A 16,398-nucleotide genomic window follows, 5' to 3' on the forward strand; every position below is an offset into this window, starting at 1 on the left:
AGTGTTGAGCCTAGTGTTGATAGTGTTGAGCCTAGTGGCGATTGTGTTGAGCCTTGTGTTGATAGTGTTGAGCCTAGTGTTGATAGTGTTGAGCCTAGTGGTGATAGTGTTGAGCCTAGTGGCGATAGTGTTGAGCCTAGTGGTGATAGTGTTGAGCCTAGTGGGGAAAGTGCTGAGCCTAGTGGCGATGGTGTTGAGCCTTGTGTTGATAGTGCTGAGCCTAGTGTTGATAGTGTTGAGCCTAGTGGTGATAGTGTTGAGCCTAGTGTTGATAGTGTTTAGCCTAGTGGTGATAGTGTTGAGCCTAGTGGCGATAGTGTTGGTTCGTCACGCTGAAGACCTGGGTTCTATTCCCCGCATGGATATAATGTGTGAAGGCCATATCTGATGTGTCCGGCGTGATATTGCTGGAATATGACTAAAAGCGATATTTAATACATCTCACTCACTCACTGAACAAAGGGGGAGTAATTATGTTTTTTTCTCCGCTTTTACCACTGAACATAGCGGTGACGTCACAACATCGGTCTGCGCATGCGTATCGTGCAGAAATCTCCAGAAATGACGTTGTGATAGAACAACTTGTTATCGTGAAATAAACCGAACATCGTTCTTCATTGTTGTTTGCGATTATATCTTATATATGTATGTACACTCCTTAAACTTTCAGGACAGGGAACTGAGTGACAGCATTTCCCCACTGGTGGCTCCAGAAGATCGGAAGTGACCTCATCAACCGGAAATGACCTTTTCCAGACGGAAAACAACGTGACCAAGATGGCATCCGCTTTCAAACCAATTGATTTTTGGATTGAATTTTTATAAGAATAAAGTTTATATAAAATTGACTTCAATCTTTTCAGTTTTGACTGTTCAATAATAGCTTTTAACAAGCCCACTCAAAGGACTACATTCAGGAGGCGTGTCCTCCCCTCACCCCCACCTCCTCGGGTAGCCTAGTGGTTAAAGCGCTCATCACACCGAAGACCCGGGACGTGGGTACCATGTGTGAAGCCCATTTCTGGTGTCCCCCCGCCGTGATATTGCTGGAATATTGCTAAAAGCGGCGAAAAACCATATTCACTCACTCACTCACTCATGCTCATAATGTCAATCACTGTCGAGTGTATTACGTCACTGGTGGTTGTATTACGTCAATAATGGTTAATGTAACTCAATGGTGGCTGAATTACACAAACCCGTGCGGATTTGGGGGTAAGAGCATGGGTCCCCGGCAACCCCTGCTTGTCGCAAGAGATGACGAAGTGGATCGGATGGTTAGACTCGGTGACTTGGTATATTGCATGTCATCGAATATTAGTTGCGTGTCTGTCGATTATTTACATAGCTGGAATAATATTAAAGGTGAGGTGAGGTGAGGTGAGGTGAGGTGAGGTTAGGTGAAATTGGGAGTAACGTCGCGTCCAAGATTATTGCACTTATATAGCGACGGGCATGCACGTGTGTGTGCGTGTGTGTGTTGGTGTGGCTGTCGGTGCTAGTCCGGACTGATGCCAATTTATAGTGATAGCCCACGGAGATACCATGCCGCAGTTTAACATGAATACCCCACTCAGACAAAGTATACTGACTCCGAGCCGACCAGACCTGGTTTTAGCCCCTTAATGCCGAGCGCCAGACAGGGTAACAACAAGTACCATCTCTTAACGTCTTTTGGTATGACGCGGCCGGGAATCGATCCCCGGTTCGTAAACTCGTCGAGATTTAAGCCGATCGCAAGATTTGCAACGCATGTGTACCGCCAAGTCAGCGTCAACAGATATTTTCATGTTTATAATCAGGGCTCTCACGTGACTTGATGCACTTCGCGAAGTAAGGCGCGTTATATCACAATATAGCCTTAATCATCGATCAGATCGTCCCTACTAAGCAAAGGCAAATGATTTGAGATGTGAAATCTGACTGGTAAATAGGATGGACATAGAAGGGGCGTAACTCGTCATAACCACTGGTGTCGCTGCGATCGAGCTGCGAAATTTTAGCTTAGTTCGGCAAGGGCGGAAACTGGACTGGAAACAGTCAGTTAAGTCCCTTGCCTCTAAGAAGGATGTGCTGGGAAATCCGACTGCTCTACCCCGCTGCTGCAATCCATGATGCCGATAAACCTTCGTTCATGGTCAGACTCAGTCGAGCAAAGTGCTGCAGGCGGTTTTTGGCGATCACCTGGTGTCATCACTGATGTTCAGTGGTCCATTCATAAAATCTCCATAGCTATTTGCCCTTTCATATATTCCAGCAATATCATGGCGGGGGATACCACAAATAGGCTTCACACATTGAACCCATGTCGGGAATCGAACCTGGGTCTTCGGCGTGACGAGCGAACGCTATAACCACTGGGCTACCCGACCGCCCCTCTTGGACCTGTGTGGAATATACAATGTATCATGGATATTGCCGCACTTCAATACCCCATGCTTAATCTCTCGACATTCCCATTTTTCGTACAACGAGTATTACATATGTATACATCTAAAGATCCATTGCATCACAATGGCAGCACATCTAATTTTGTGTCAAGAAGAAACAGATATCTGTAAGTGTCCCTCCTGGCAAAATGTGCTTGAAGCGTCTTGAATTATAGTCTTGTGCGGTCATTGACCCGGATTAGAACAGCTCTTCAGCAACCCTGTCGTCAGAGGTTTCCACACGTAACACGCGAGTTTTCTCATCCGATACGACAGCACGTGCAGCGGGAGGGGCGGTGGGGTAGCCTAGTGGTTTAAGCTTTCGCTCGTCCCACCGAAAACCCGGGTTATTTTCCCTAAATTTTCACAATGTGTAAGGCCCATTTCTGCTGTCCCCGCCGTGATATTGCTCGGATATGCTAAAAGTGGCGTAAAATCATACTCACTCACTCACGTGCAGCGGGAACACTCTCACCCCGATGCGATCTGCCCGAAGCCCGTTTCTGCCGTGTTATTGCAGAACATTCGCTTAAAGCTTTATTCACCCAATCACTCACTCACTCACGTGCAGCGGGAACACTCTCACCCCGATGCGATCTGCCCGAAGCCCGTTTCTGCCGTGTTATTGCAGAACTTTCGCTTAAAGCTTTAGTCACTCAATCACTCACTCACTCACGTGCAGCGGGAACACTCTCACCCCGATGCGATCTGCCCGAAGCCCGTTTCTGCCGTGTTATTGCAGAACTTTCGCTTAAAGCTTTATTCACCTAATCACTCACTCACTCTTGCAATGGCAATTTAGGGAGGCAAAATGGAGATAAATTGCATACGCTCTACAACAAACGCTTTACGACTGTAAATGACCTTCCCGAATGTGCCTTAGTCATAGGGCCCTTTAAATCTAATAATATACCCATATCCCTTTATAAGGTTTACTGTTATGCCTGAACTTGGCCGTACCTGAAGACGTTCACTACGAGGGTAACGCTATTTTTCGAAGGAGGGCAGTTGAAAAGACCAAGGGCTTCTGCAAATGATAATGCCCTGAAAAAAAGCGTTACCGTTATTATAGCCAAAATGGATGGAATTTGTTTTCAAATTAAAAGAAACAACAATATCGGTTTTTAAACATTTACTGCAATCAACACGAATGTCACTGACCCACTTTTACAAATATGGAAACGTCATAGAACAAACCAGATGAGGTCACTATTGAACGTGACGTCACCTATCCCGCCACCTAACAACGAGCGTGATAATGGCCCGTCGTCAAGAAATATGAGGGCATTATCAAGTTACAGTGGCCCTCTGATTTCTGTTAACATATGGGCGGTTTAATGATAATTGTATCCATTTTAGCCATGAGACGCGTTAACACAAGGTCATGGGAGACAAGGAGTAATTACTGTAGTCCTGCACCATTACTGTGGAATTAATATTTTTTAGGAATTATTTTTTACTTAAAGCCTAGGTAAGTCTAGATCAAACTGACCAAGTCTAGTTTGCTTGATTCCACATGGAAACAGCAGAAGAGGGTTCTTTAAAAAACCCAACTTTTATTATTTTCAAGACATGTTTCATTGACTAAGTTTTAGTCTATAATTACTGATGTGAGGTGGAACGTATTGGCAGAAGTGTTGCAGTCATGCTTGGGATTCCAGATAGTGGGTGGACGAGGCTGCTGTGACGAACACGTGTTTCCCCATAGGCTGTGACGCCACTAGTTTCTACGTCATCGGGGAGCATCGCGTCCATGACTCTACGGAGTTTGGTTTCGACACTTACCGGAATGGCCCGTTGACATCCAGTATGATTACATGGATCGGGTAGAAAAAAGAAAAACGTACATATTATTTCACAAGTATTTGTTCATACGAATTTGCACAAAATGAATTAGATACAGCTGCGAGCGGAGTTATTTGATATTCAATTACAAGTATTTCCTCAGAGACAAAGGATTTGATGCTGAAGACAACGACCAATACAGTCACCCACCAATGTAAGCACCTGGGTCTTGAATCTTGAATCGGTAATTACGTGGGGTAAAGCCAATGTTAAATATATTACAATATTTTTCATTTTTCATAAAGCAACCCAAATATGTATATATACCGTTTTTACCCAAAAAATATTTTATTGATTCAGTCCCCTGTGCACCAACACACTGTTACTGATGGATGCCGACACCAGCTGTCCTGGGTTCCAATCCAACTTTCCCCGATTATGATCCTTAGTTTGGCAGCACAATTCCTGTGCTCGTAGTTGTCACAAAAATGGTAAATAAATACAAGAAATGGTTATTCGATGATAATGTATTTGATACGTGTATAATAGTTTGCAGTATTTCGGCGACTGATTATATAATAATGATAATGGTTCTGTACTGCTGGACGGTACAGAAATGAGTGTCAACCAAGCGAAGGGCCATATCAAATCGGCCCAGACTCAGTTTTCTAAAGTAGAGACTATCTGAACGACCACTGCATCGAGTTTATGTGATCTTGTCCTTTTTGATAAATCCATTGAAATCATTTATATCATTGAATTTTCTGTCCCTTTTGACAGTAATGTGATTGACACGATTGAGGGAAAACATGGCAAATATGCGGACCTCGCTTTCGAAATGTCACGCTTGCATCCCAAGTACCAAGTTGTCCGACTCCCCATTGTTCTCGGTGCCTTAGGTTTGGTACCTCCCAATCTGTTGACTGACATTGGGAGAGTACCCCGGTTTGCTTCTAGGAATACAGCCCTTCTGACAATCTGGGTAATGCAGAAGGCTGCAGTGTTGGGGAGTCTTCACATTCTCCGGAAAGTTCTGGTCGGGTTTGACTAGACAGCGCTTTCTGGGAGAAGTCTCATTCGCTGTCTGGGCTGCGTGTAGAGGGGGCAAGGGCCCTGAGCTGATGATCAGCCTAACCAGCCTGACTGTGCTAGGATCACCCAAACCCTCTTTGCTGCTTTTTTAAAATTTTAATCTGTACACCGTAACAGATCATATATATTGCGCATATTTCCACACCAGACAGGGGTATGCTTAAAACACTTTTATTACCCTGGTAACTGGATCAGTGTGCACTCAAGAATCATTCTCAGCTCCCTTGGGAGTATACACCCCAAGCTGCTTTTTAGGCGCTAGAAGGTTAACAGCCATCTCATCCTACCGGGTACCCATTCACTGCTGGGTGAACAGAGGCACATTTTAAACAAAGTCACTTGCCCAAGGAGACACCACATGTGTTAATTAATGTGCTTCATTGTGAGGCAGGACAAAGACCCCAGAAAGTATTTCTTCAGTCATATTCAGTTTTCAAGTGTACACGTTCTTGTGCACGTCAGGTCAGTCCTTACTGTTCTGACACAGAATACCACCTGTACAACTGAACTGTAGACATCCTATCGCTGCACTGTGTGTCCTTTGGGCACGCCAGAAACCTATGATTGTGGGTTCGAATCCCGGTTCGCCCCGATTATGTTTCTAGGTTTGTCAGCACCATTACCGTGCTCGTGGGTTTCACCGAAGTGGTAAACGTCTGAGACCTGCATCACTTCGGGCTTTCCTCCCACATTAAGCTGACACGCCGTGATATAACTGGATTACTGTTAAAAGCGGCGTTACACCCAACTCACTCACTCACTGTTGCTGCACTGAGGTATAAGGACACGTATACCTATAAGAATTAAGGGTTCGCAGTGCCATTGGCTGCAATGGCTGCTTTTGCAAGTTTCCTGAATTTACAACCCCTGATCCCGACGTCACGGTGTCAAGTATGTGTTTAACCTTTCTACATATAAACATCCGCCCGATTGCAATGTCAATCAATTTCACGCCACAGACTCAACCCTGCCTCTTGTACAGATCGAAATATCGCTGTGATTTATCAGGCCAGGAACACATTGAGTCCTATGTCCATACAGTGCCTGGCTGCGCCGTAGTCTGTACCCCACACGTGCCCTGCTGGGTGCGGCGCCTATAAATCTGTACTCACGTCCTTCATGCTTGTGATCGTGCGCCGAGGTCTGGGTGAACTAAGTCTTGGGGGATCGGGACGGTGAGGGGAGGGTGGGTTGTGAGTTTGGGGGAGGGTGGGTTCTGACGTTGAAGAGATGGTGGGTTAATTGTGATGTGGGGGGAGGGTGGGTTGTGAGGTTGAGGTTGGATGGGTCGTGATGTTGGGGGAGGGTGGGTTATTATGTGGGGGGAGAGTGGGCTGTGGCGTTGAAGAGATGGTGGGTTAATTGTGATGTGGGGGGAGGGTGGGTTGTGAGGTTGAGGTTGGATGGGTCGTGATGTTGGGGGAGGGTGGGTTATTATGTTAGGGGAGAGTGGGCTGTGGCGTTGAAGAGAGGGTGGGTTAATTGTGATTGGTGGGTGGGGGTGGTGGTGGTTTGGGTTGGTGGTTAGGGACGTTGTAGGTAGGGTGGTTTGGTGGCGTTGCATAAGAGGGTGCTGTGTTGACGTTGTAGGGAGGGTGGTGTGTTGACGTTGTAGGGAGGGTGGTGTGTTGACGTTGTAGGTAGGGTGGTTTGGTGGCGTTGCATAAGAGGGTGCTGTGTTGACGTTGTAGGGAGGGTGCTGTGTTGACGTTGTAGGGAGGGTGGTGTGTTGACGTTGTAGAGTGAATGGTATAGTGGCGGAGGGAGGGTGGTGTGGTGACGTTGTAGAGTGAATGGTATAGTGGCGGAGGAAGGGTGGTGTGTTGACGTTGTAGAGTGAATGGTATAGTGACGTAGGGAGGGTGGTGTGGTGATGTTATAGGGAGGAAGGAAGGAACTAACCCGCAGAATCTGAAACTCTGCTATCATGCAGTGAATCCTCATTATTCCGGACTTAAGTTTTCTCAGTCAAATCGTCCAAAATATTAATTAACGGATAAACGAGTCACATTCCTTTCAACGATCACATAGGTTTGTCCGTGAAGCAAGATTTACGCATAAACAAAATTTTTGTTGTGATATGAAACCGTGATATGACAGTGTCAGTTTAAATTATATTATTTAGGAATTTTAGGAATTGTCTTTGGCCCCCATGTGAATGACGGTTGTATTAAAGTTATTTATAACCGGAAAACCACTCAGGCTGCACCCAATAATTCAAGAGGGGCTTCTGCCGTGCGTTGATGTTGTCACCCTCACCCCTGTTGAACTGGTGCTCTGCATACTCTATTATCGCATAGGGAGTAGAATAAATATTCAGCAACCCATACTTGCCATAAAAGGCGACTGTGCTTGTCGTTAGAGGCGAGTAACGGGATCGGGTGGTCAGGCTCGCTGAATTGGTTGATGCATGTCATCGATCCCAATTGCGTGGATCGATGCACATGATGTCAATCACTGGATTATCTGGTCAAGACTAGATTCCTTACCGACCGCCATCATAAAGCTGGAATATTGCTGAGTGCGGCATTAAACAACAACAAAAATAAATATAAGCGCATAGTGTAAATATGGAATTGTTTTTGAATGGAATGGGGAGTTGTTTACTTGTACTGTCAATACAATTCAGGATATTGTATCAATAAGGGTCTATACAACACAAGGTTTGTTTTCATTGTGAGATGATTATGTTCCATTTTTTTCTCATTCCACATACCATTCCAGTATCCCAGTCCAAACTCCATCCCATACTTTACTCTATGCTCACTACAATATTCTCTTCCCATTTAACCTGGAAACTGCTGAACCGAATTATGAACAGAAACTTACCCACCTTACTTATAACAATGTTCTTCAAATTGTGAGACTGGGTTCGATTCTCCATATGGTACAATGGTGCCGTACATGTTTGTCGAAACATGGCAGCAATTATCGATAATCCGAACGATTTAACTGCAGTACTGTCCGGTTTCACTGGGTGTCCATAATGTTTAAATTTTTTACTATACGTCACTGATGCTAAGTGCGTGCATATTTGCATATTTGTTACCTGTAGTCGTTAATCCTTCAAAACAAGCTGTTGAGTTTGCATGTAGTGTCTTGTAAAAGGGGTTTCAAGCGGGAGTATTGACTTCTATAGTAGGTGATTGACCGCGAGGAAACAAAGGGTCTCTCCATGCTGGGATAAGTGTGTTTCAAGGACCCTTGGCTGGAGTCCTAGAGGGTTGTATGGCCCTTGATCATTGTGAGCTACACTGTGCAGAGTGTGTCGCTCTCCGCTAACTTAGTGTATAGTGACGCTTTTATAGTCTCTTTGAATCAATATCACATTTCATATTGCTGTGTCATTCACGACCAATACCAAGACGTAATGTGTGAGTGAGTGAGTTGGGTTCAATGACCTTATTCCAGTTATATCACGGCGTGTCAGCTTAACGTGGGAGGAATCCCGAAGTAATACAGGTTTAAGACGTTTACCACTTTGGTGAACCAATCCGCACGGTTATGGTGCTGACAAACCAAGAAACATAATCAGGGCGAACCGGGATTCGAACCCACGATCACATATCTCTGGCGCGACTAAGGGAGGCCCAGGGAATGAACATTAATGGATATTTAGACTGACAAACAGTAGCACAAGCCAGCAGATTGTTAAAAAAGTATATCTCGCTTCTTCCTACATTCATACCAAGTCTTTTACCTAAAAACTCGGGTCATCTGAACAATAGATTCCTAACAATTCAGACGCCATTAGGACCGCGATCACGTCTCTTCATAGTAATACACTCCTTAAGTGAGTGACTGAGTATGGGTTTACGCCGTTTTAGCAATATTCCAGCAATATTACGACGGGGGACACCGGTAGCTCCTTGTCAAAAGGGGGCGGTCGGGTAGCCTAGTGGTTAAAGCGTTCGCTAGTCACGCCGAAGACCCGGGTGCGATTCCCGACATGGGTACAATGTGTGAAGCCCATTTCTGGTGTCCCCCGCCGTGATATTGCTGGAATATTGCTAAATGCGGCGTAAAACCATACTCACTCACTCACCTTGTCAAAAGGGTGGAACCTACAACAGCCGCAGCTTCCGTACATTTATAATGTTGGCAGGGGTACATGCACTGGTTTAGATGCCCGTGTAGGGTACTTGTGAAATTAAATCGTGACTGAGACCATATAGAAACAAAATATGGAAATATAGCAACAAAACCGCAGTTTGGAATCTAAACTGGGCTTATTCATTACATCACTCATGGTTTTCCTGAGACAAAACTTCAAGTTGTAGAACTGGGTGAGAATACTTTTGTACCCCTTTCAACTAAATATTCCAACAATATCACGGCGGGGACAGTAGACATGGTCATCGTTGTACCCATGTGGGGAATCGAACCGGGCTTTTGACGCGACCAGCGAACGCTTTAACCACTCCAACGCCCCGAAGAGCTTATAAATGCGGAGATTCGTGACAGTGACAGTTAACAGGAAGGGGTCAAAATGAAAGAGTTCAAACCATTTAGGATAGTTAATTGTTGGTTTTTACCTCGAAAACGCATCAACATTATTTATCCCAATATGATTAGAATACATGTAACAACATGGCGGCGTTATAATCTCTAGCCTGTGTGAATTCAAACTGAATAGCAACATTTTCTCTGTTCCATATATGGAGATCACATGACCTCCACAGGTGTTGGTAGTGGAACGAGGCAGTGACGTCAGGGACAACTCGTGTGGACACGTGTTATTTCCCATGTAGAACGAAGCAATAAATTATCCTATCTCTACTAATGAGAGGCTATCCTTACATTCTCTGGTATATTCCCGTCAACGTAACCTATAAATACAAGGGAACGTCATTACCCCTCTCCATTAAAGCCGTGCGACGTGCAGCGTGACACGACCATCCTGAGTCTGCGATTGATTTCAGCGTTTCGAAATTGAAAACGGCTTTTCTTAAGTTAAAATTACTGAGGATAATTCTTTGTTACGACGATGCAGGGACAACTTCTCTTCAAGGTTTCAGCTCTTTTACTGGTTGCACTGACTGCGCAAGTCACGCCTGGTAAGTCGATTTTTCTCGCCTGCAGCATCAAGTTTGCACATAATGAATCTGCAGCGTCACAGTATGTGACGTCTTCAGTCGCATCAGTAAAATACAAGTTTATGTGGTGAATCCTCGACGGAATCGTGATCAACTACTTTCTCATTAATAGTTAACACAGTGTCCTGGCATCGGTTTATTTCAAGAAAGTATGAACTGTTGAAGGGGGGCACTTCTGAGGCGCCGCGATTCGCTGTGCGAAACCTTTGATTGTGGGTTCGAATATCCCGGTTCGCCCCGATTATGTATCTGGGTTTGTCAGCACCATACCCGTGCTCGTGGGTTTCACCGAAGTGGTAAACGTCTGGGACCTGCATCACTTCGGGCTTTCCTCCCACTTTAAGCTGGCACGCCGTGATATATCTGGACTACTGTTAAAAGCGGCGTTAAACCCAACTCACTCACTCACTCACTGTTGAAGGGCGATATATTTTGAGACTAGGGACGGCTGTACTTAGACAAGACAGCTGACAATTGCAAGATAGTAAAGCGTTTTGAAGTGATCGAGGTGATTTAAACTGTCACAATAGTTTGTGTTTTTCCTGTTTTCTGTTAGAATGGTATGTTAATTTCAGATTATCCAAAATACCCAAATGCATTTATTATCTCATTACTAGGGTTACCGTATATGACCGCGTATAAGCAGAATTGTGAGGACCAGAAAAAAGATTCTGTAGAAAGGGGTCGGCTTATCCACGGGATACACTTTCATGATAGTATTTTTCAGATCGTGATCTGTCAGAAACATCGCCTGAATGACGGTCCGATAGATTACAACTTCCCGAAAGTTTGGAAGTTGCCACGACTAGAGCCATTATTGTTATAAATTATCAATAAAGTTATTATTATACACCAATGTTGTCATTATTAAAAAAATGTTATGCATGTTACTACTTCCGATAATAAGTTTTCAATTGAATGTTCAAAGTTTATCGTTCTTCATAAACTCCACAACCTTTACATGTAGATATCTAACATTATACATGATATATGCAATTCACAGCTATAATATATAATCCCTAGATGAAATCGCCAATAGCTATTACGTACGTTTTGCAAAGTTCATGAATTGATAGTGAACAAGTGTCTACCTTTATTGAAAGAGGCAAATAAACAACTGTATCGGCGAGTTATTCCGTTCGCCATTTGCAAAAACATGTGATCAGCTGTTTCCTGTGACGTCACAAACGGTGAACACTGTGATTGCTACATGTGGCAGGTTTACGATCTCAATACGGGGGTAACACGTGACAGGGTCAAGGTCTCAATACGGGGGTAACACGTGACAGGGCCAAGGTCTCAATACGGGGGGAACACGTAACAGGGTCAAGATCTCAATACGGAGGGAACACGTGACAGGGTCAAGGTCTCAATGCAGGGGGAACACGTGACTGGTTTTAGACACCCATGCAGGCGCACACGTGACGTGTTTGAGGTCACCATGCGGGGGCACACGTGACATTTTGAGATTTCCGTGCGGAGGCACACATGACGTGTTTGAAATCTCCATACAGGCGCACACGTGACATTTTGAGATCTCCATGCGGAGGCACATATGACGTGTTTGAGATCTCAGGGGCAAGGTGTATGTTCTCTACACAATACAGAAAAAATACGTTTGGCGACAAGGTTGAGATTTTGTTAGCAATCAGTTGTAGGTCCCCGTCCTTCGTCCCGGCAGTGGAACACTACTACCGATGTAAGTCTGTTGTGAAGTAACCTTTACCCAACATTCCATTTAGGAGACACTATCGACAAGACCTCATTGATGTTTTCTGAAATAGTGATTTTAAAGTTTTCGATTTTTTTAGCAATTCTTCCTGACACCACCGACTCAGCCCCAGCAAGCAGCACCTCTCCTGGAGACATAGAGCTGCACAGTAAGTATCAGACAATATAAGCCAGCATAGCGATATATCGCAAAGAACAATGAAGAACGAAGCATAGTTTATTTCACGACACAACAAGTTTAAAGGGAGTGTCTAGTAAGTTGTTCCCCATAGATGTAGCTGGGCAACGCAGATAAACGCGATGGCCGAGCGATCGCATCCAAAAGCTTGAGGGATGTGACAATCGGTATTGGGAGAGAAGGTACAGGTAATCGACGTGAGGATGGTGAGAATATGCGAGAAATACTCACCTGTGCATAAGATGTACCTCATGGTTTATTCTCCCTACAGTGCTTTGTTGTACCATAAACAACGACCAATCGTCGTTTTTTTCTAAAATAATGTCACCAGTGGATCATGTGCCGCCGTCATTTTCAGTTTTGTAAATGGTAAGAGCCAGTGTCTTGGGAGTCAAAAGTGGCAGAGAGATTACACTCTCCGGCGCAGTGGTGACTCAGCATAACACCACTGCCACAGGCTAATTTGTATATCACGTGACCGAACTTTTCTCTTGTTTGTAAACAAATGCGCTTTTTTCAGAAATCAATATAGAACGGACTAATGCAGTATTTGGGGGCGCTTTACATATTGTTTTGCATAATTATATAGATATGCTACTACAACTGCGACAGTGAGTTGCATGACAATATATATTTAAACATCAAAGTGACCGTATAGCTAGTTCTCCGTCGGGCTTCGATGACAGCACGTGGAGCCGTAAAACCAATGTAAACAAAGGATACCTACGCAAAAACAAGTAGATTTTAACGTATTAGGATACTTTCTTAATGAATCGTAACCATTCGTTGACATTTGTTTATGAAATGTGCTGACTTATCAACCATGAAACGGATGAAAAGCATATGCAATATCTTGAATGGACTGTGAAAGATGTGACGAATCGTCACATGGCGCTGGCCTGTGGCAGAGGTACTATGCTTGGCTGGCTGCCGGCCGCATGGAACTCTGGGTAGGAGAGTGAGTGATGTCTTTTTATTGTGACGTCCTCGTAATCGATGACGTCACAATGGTCTTCAAGGCATTGTGATGCAATTTCATTGCATCATTATCTCCCCGGAGATAACACTCAAACGGTACCTCCCGAGGAAGCCAGCTTGGATGTATCTTCCCGAGGCAATCGCGTTAACTGACTACAAAAGTCCAGTTTCCACCGATCTCTGCTGAAATTTGTGGGCTCGATCGTACGTGTTATGTCCCCTCTATGTCCCTCCTATTGACCAATCAGATACCACCTCTCATATCACTTGCATTTACTTCAATTAAAATGGCGTCGCCCAGTGAGGACAATTTGATCGATAATCAGTATCTATATTGTAACAAAGCGGGTCTTACTTCGCGAAGTGCATCAAATTACGTGTGCACCTGGATTAAAAACATGAAAAGATTTGGAAAATATCTGTTGACGCTAAGTTGACTGTACACAGACCTTACAAATCCTGCAATCGTCCGAAAATAGTTTACGAACGATTTTGATTGGACTACGCATAGACTCGTTAATCCAGCCAAAATATAACTCCATAATTCTCGCCTAGGTCGGCAAGGGTGGAAACTGGACTTTTCTAATCAGTTAACTCCCTTGCCTCGGGATGATGGTTCGGATGATAATTCTGAATTCACTAGTTCCTATCTGTGTAGTCGTCCGCAGAGTCTGTTGGTGTCTTATTCTGCTGTCTTCCCTCACCAGGTCATATCAAGAAGGAATGTACACACCACAGCCAATGCAGTTGCATCGGCGGCATCCCTATCTGCCACGAAGGTTACTGCAATTGCATCGCCACCAGCCTCTTCTGCTTCAAACACAGCGAATGTGCCAGTCGTTGTCGACCCGAGATCGGTATCTGCCTCGGGAGCTCCTGCAAGTGTTATGAGCTGGTCGAGGTGAGTTCATTAATAGCGACCCGTGACGATTCGGTCTTCAGCAACCCATGCTTGTCGTAAGAGGCGACTAACGGGATAGGATGGTCAGACTCGCTGACGTAGTGAACGCATGTCATCGTATCCCAATTGTGTAGATCGATGCGCATGATGTCAATCACTGGATTGTCGATTATTTACAGATCGCCATCATATAGCTGGAATATTGCTGAGTTCGGCGTTGAACAACAAATAAACAAATCACGCACAAGCACCTGATGTATCACAGCAAATCGGCAGCGTGATCTCGTCTAAAGCATAGACAGTGGATGAGGGGGTCTCGAACCCTTGCCATACACGACAGACATAGGGTATTGATGAGTTGCTCCACAATCACAGTCCCCAGTAGGTCATATTCCTGAAAGATTTATATCTATCTATCTATCTATCTATCTATCTATCTATCTATGTATGTATGTGTGATGGAAACTTAGATACTTCATTCCCGACACGCAGTTCCAGTTGTGTCCCTTAGGCGTGCAAGGAACCTATGATCGTGAATTCAAACCCCAGATTCGTCATGAATATGTTTCTAGATCTGCCAGCACCATACTTGTTAACGTGGGTTTCACCAAAGTGGTAAATATCTAAGACCTGCATGACTTCAGGTTTTCCTGCCACAAGCTGACACGTCGTGACATCACTCATTATAGCTGAAATGATAGGTCGGGTAGCCTAGTGGTTAAAGCGTTCGCTCGTCACGCCAAAGACCCGGGCTCGATTCCCGACATGGGTACAATGTGTGAAGACCATATATGGTGTCCCCCGCCGCGATATTGCTGGAATATTGATAAAAGCGGCATAAAACCATTCTCACTCACTCACCCCCGAGTAGGGATAAGATTTATGGATGAACAACTTCTTTATCAGAATTAATAGCGAAGTTTCGGGGTAGATACGCCGGGGGTAGCAAATCATCAAAGACCCAAATCAGTCACAGTCCTTTTGTTTATATTACTTTATATTTACCCTTTTCACCGGTCCATGTGTTTACTACCCTTTTGTATACCTAACAGGCTTCTCCACTCCAGTGTAACTACATCTGATATCTACTCTATTGTATAAACACTGCCTCCTACCTGTATACAGTCAAGTCTCGTTAATCCGACAATCGCCTTTATCCGACACAAATGATGGGAACCGATTAAACCAGTGCTATTTAGACCCGTTAATCCGACAGTCTCGCACTCCGACTCCGACACACCTAATTTGCAACGAATTACCGAAATCACTCATTAATCAGTCTCGTTAATCCGACAAGGTGATCAGCGTACTCCGTGTTCATCTGCCCGCGAGTACACAGCCCGTGTTTTGATGCTAGACGAGTCAGCTGATGGTTGTATATACTTGTCAACCATACTCTGTACATCACTTGCTTGATAACGGTGTTCGAAACTACACCGAAACGTCGCTCCTAATTGTAATAAAGAAGTTGTTCATCCATCCTATCCTTACTTTGTACTTCAACTTCTAAATGACTCTCAAAGAATTTGTTTCTTCCTCAAAACGTTTTTCTGTTTTTAAATAAATATGAATATTCTCACATTTTTTCAGGACAGGGTAAAGAGTGAAAGACTAGCCCTTATGTCAAATCAGGATGACCTCAAGTGACCTCAGCGAACGAACGGAAGTGACCCGTGATGTTCAAAACCGGAAGACATAACCAAATGGCAATTTGTCCTGAACGTGTAATCTGTGTGTTGCAAGTAAAGACTTCACGGAAACCGTCGGGTTGATCGGAGAAGATGTTTATATATCATGGACTGGTACTAATTTATCAAGGAGTGGTGTCAGTGTATCGCTTGTGTGGCGGTGGGGATAGATAAGATATGTCACATTGTCACGCTGAACAGTTTAATATTTACACATGGCAAGATATATAAGATCATCATCACTTATGTTCAACAATTAGTTACTTTTTGTGGATTGTCATTTCAAAAAGTACAAAATAAAGTAAAACAGTGAAAGCAAAAACGGTTTGTGTTGGATGTTGTGACAATATTCTTTATATATTTACATATTTATATTCATGTATAAAAAAAATGGCAAATGTGAAATAAATCAGTGCCAAATGCACTAGCCAAAACCCAACAATTCGTAACTTTTGACTATGACGTAACTTATTACTGTTAAAAGGAAACTATTAATATCAGAAAATAAAGTAAGGCAATG

General features: G+C 44.1%; 2 protein-coding genes across 2 annotated transcripts in view; both read left to right on the plus strand.

The window, feature by feature from the left end:
- The window catches only part of LOC124118123, a 3,691-nt gene extending 2,843 nt beyond the window's left edge, over positions 1 to 848 (plus strand). Inside the window, exon 4 of the mRNA XM_046480211.2 lies at positions 671 to 848. Within this exon, the coding sequence (XP_046336167.2) occupies positions 671 to 727 (57 nt within the window). The 3' untranslated portion in view covers positions 728 to 848. The remainder of the gene's footprint in view (positions 1 to 670) is intronic.
- Positions 849 to 10,158: 9,310 nt separating this feature from the next.
- LOC124118114 lies at positions 10,159 to 16,208 on the plus strand. The gene is made up of 4 exons (XM_046480199.2): positions 10,159 to 10,363; positions 12,214 to 12,282; positions 13,997 to 14,190; positions 15,781 to 16,208. The coding sequence occupies exons 1-4, from the start codon at positions 10,294 to 10,296 to the stop codon at positions 15,835 to 15,837; spliced, it is 390 nt and encodes a 129-aa protein (XP_046336155.2). The 5' UTR covers positions 10,159 to 10,293; the 3' UTR covers positions 15,838 to 16,208.
- The last annotated feature ends 190 nt before the right edge of the window (positions 16,209 to 16,398 follow it).

This window comes from Haliotis rufescens, unplaced genomic scaffold (genome assembly GCF_023055435.1).
Source record: "Haliotis rufescens isolate VD_foot unplaced genomic scaffold, xgHalRufe1.0.p SCAF_13, whole genome shotgun sequence".
In the NCBI taxonomy this organism is placed as follows: Eukaryota; Metazoa; Mollusca; class Gastropoda; order Lepetellida; family Haliotidae; genus Haliotis; species Haliotis rufescens.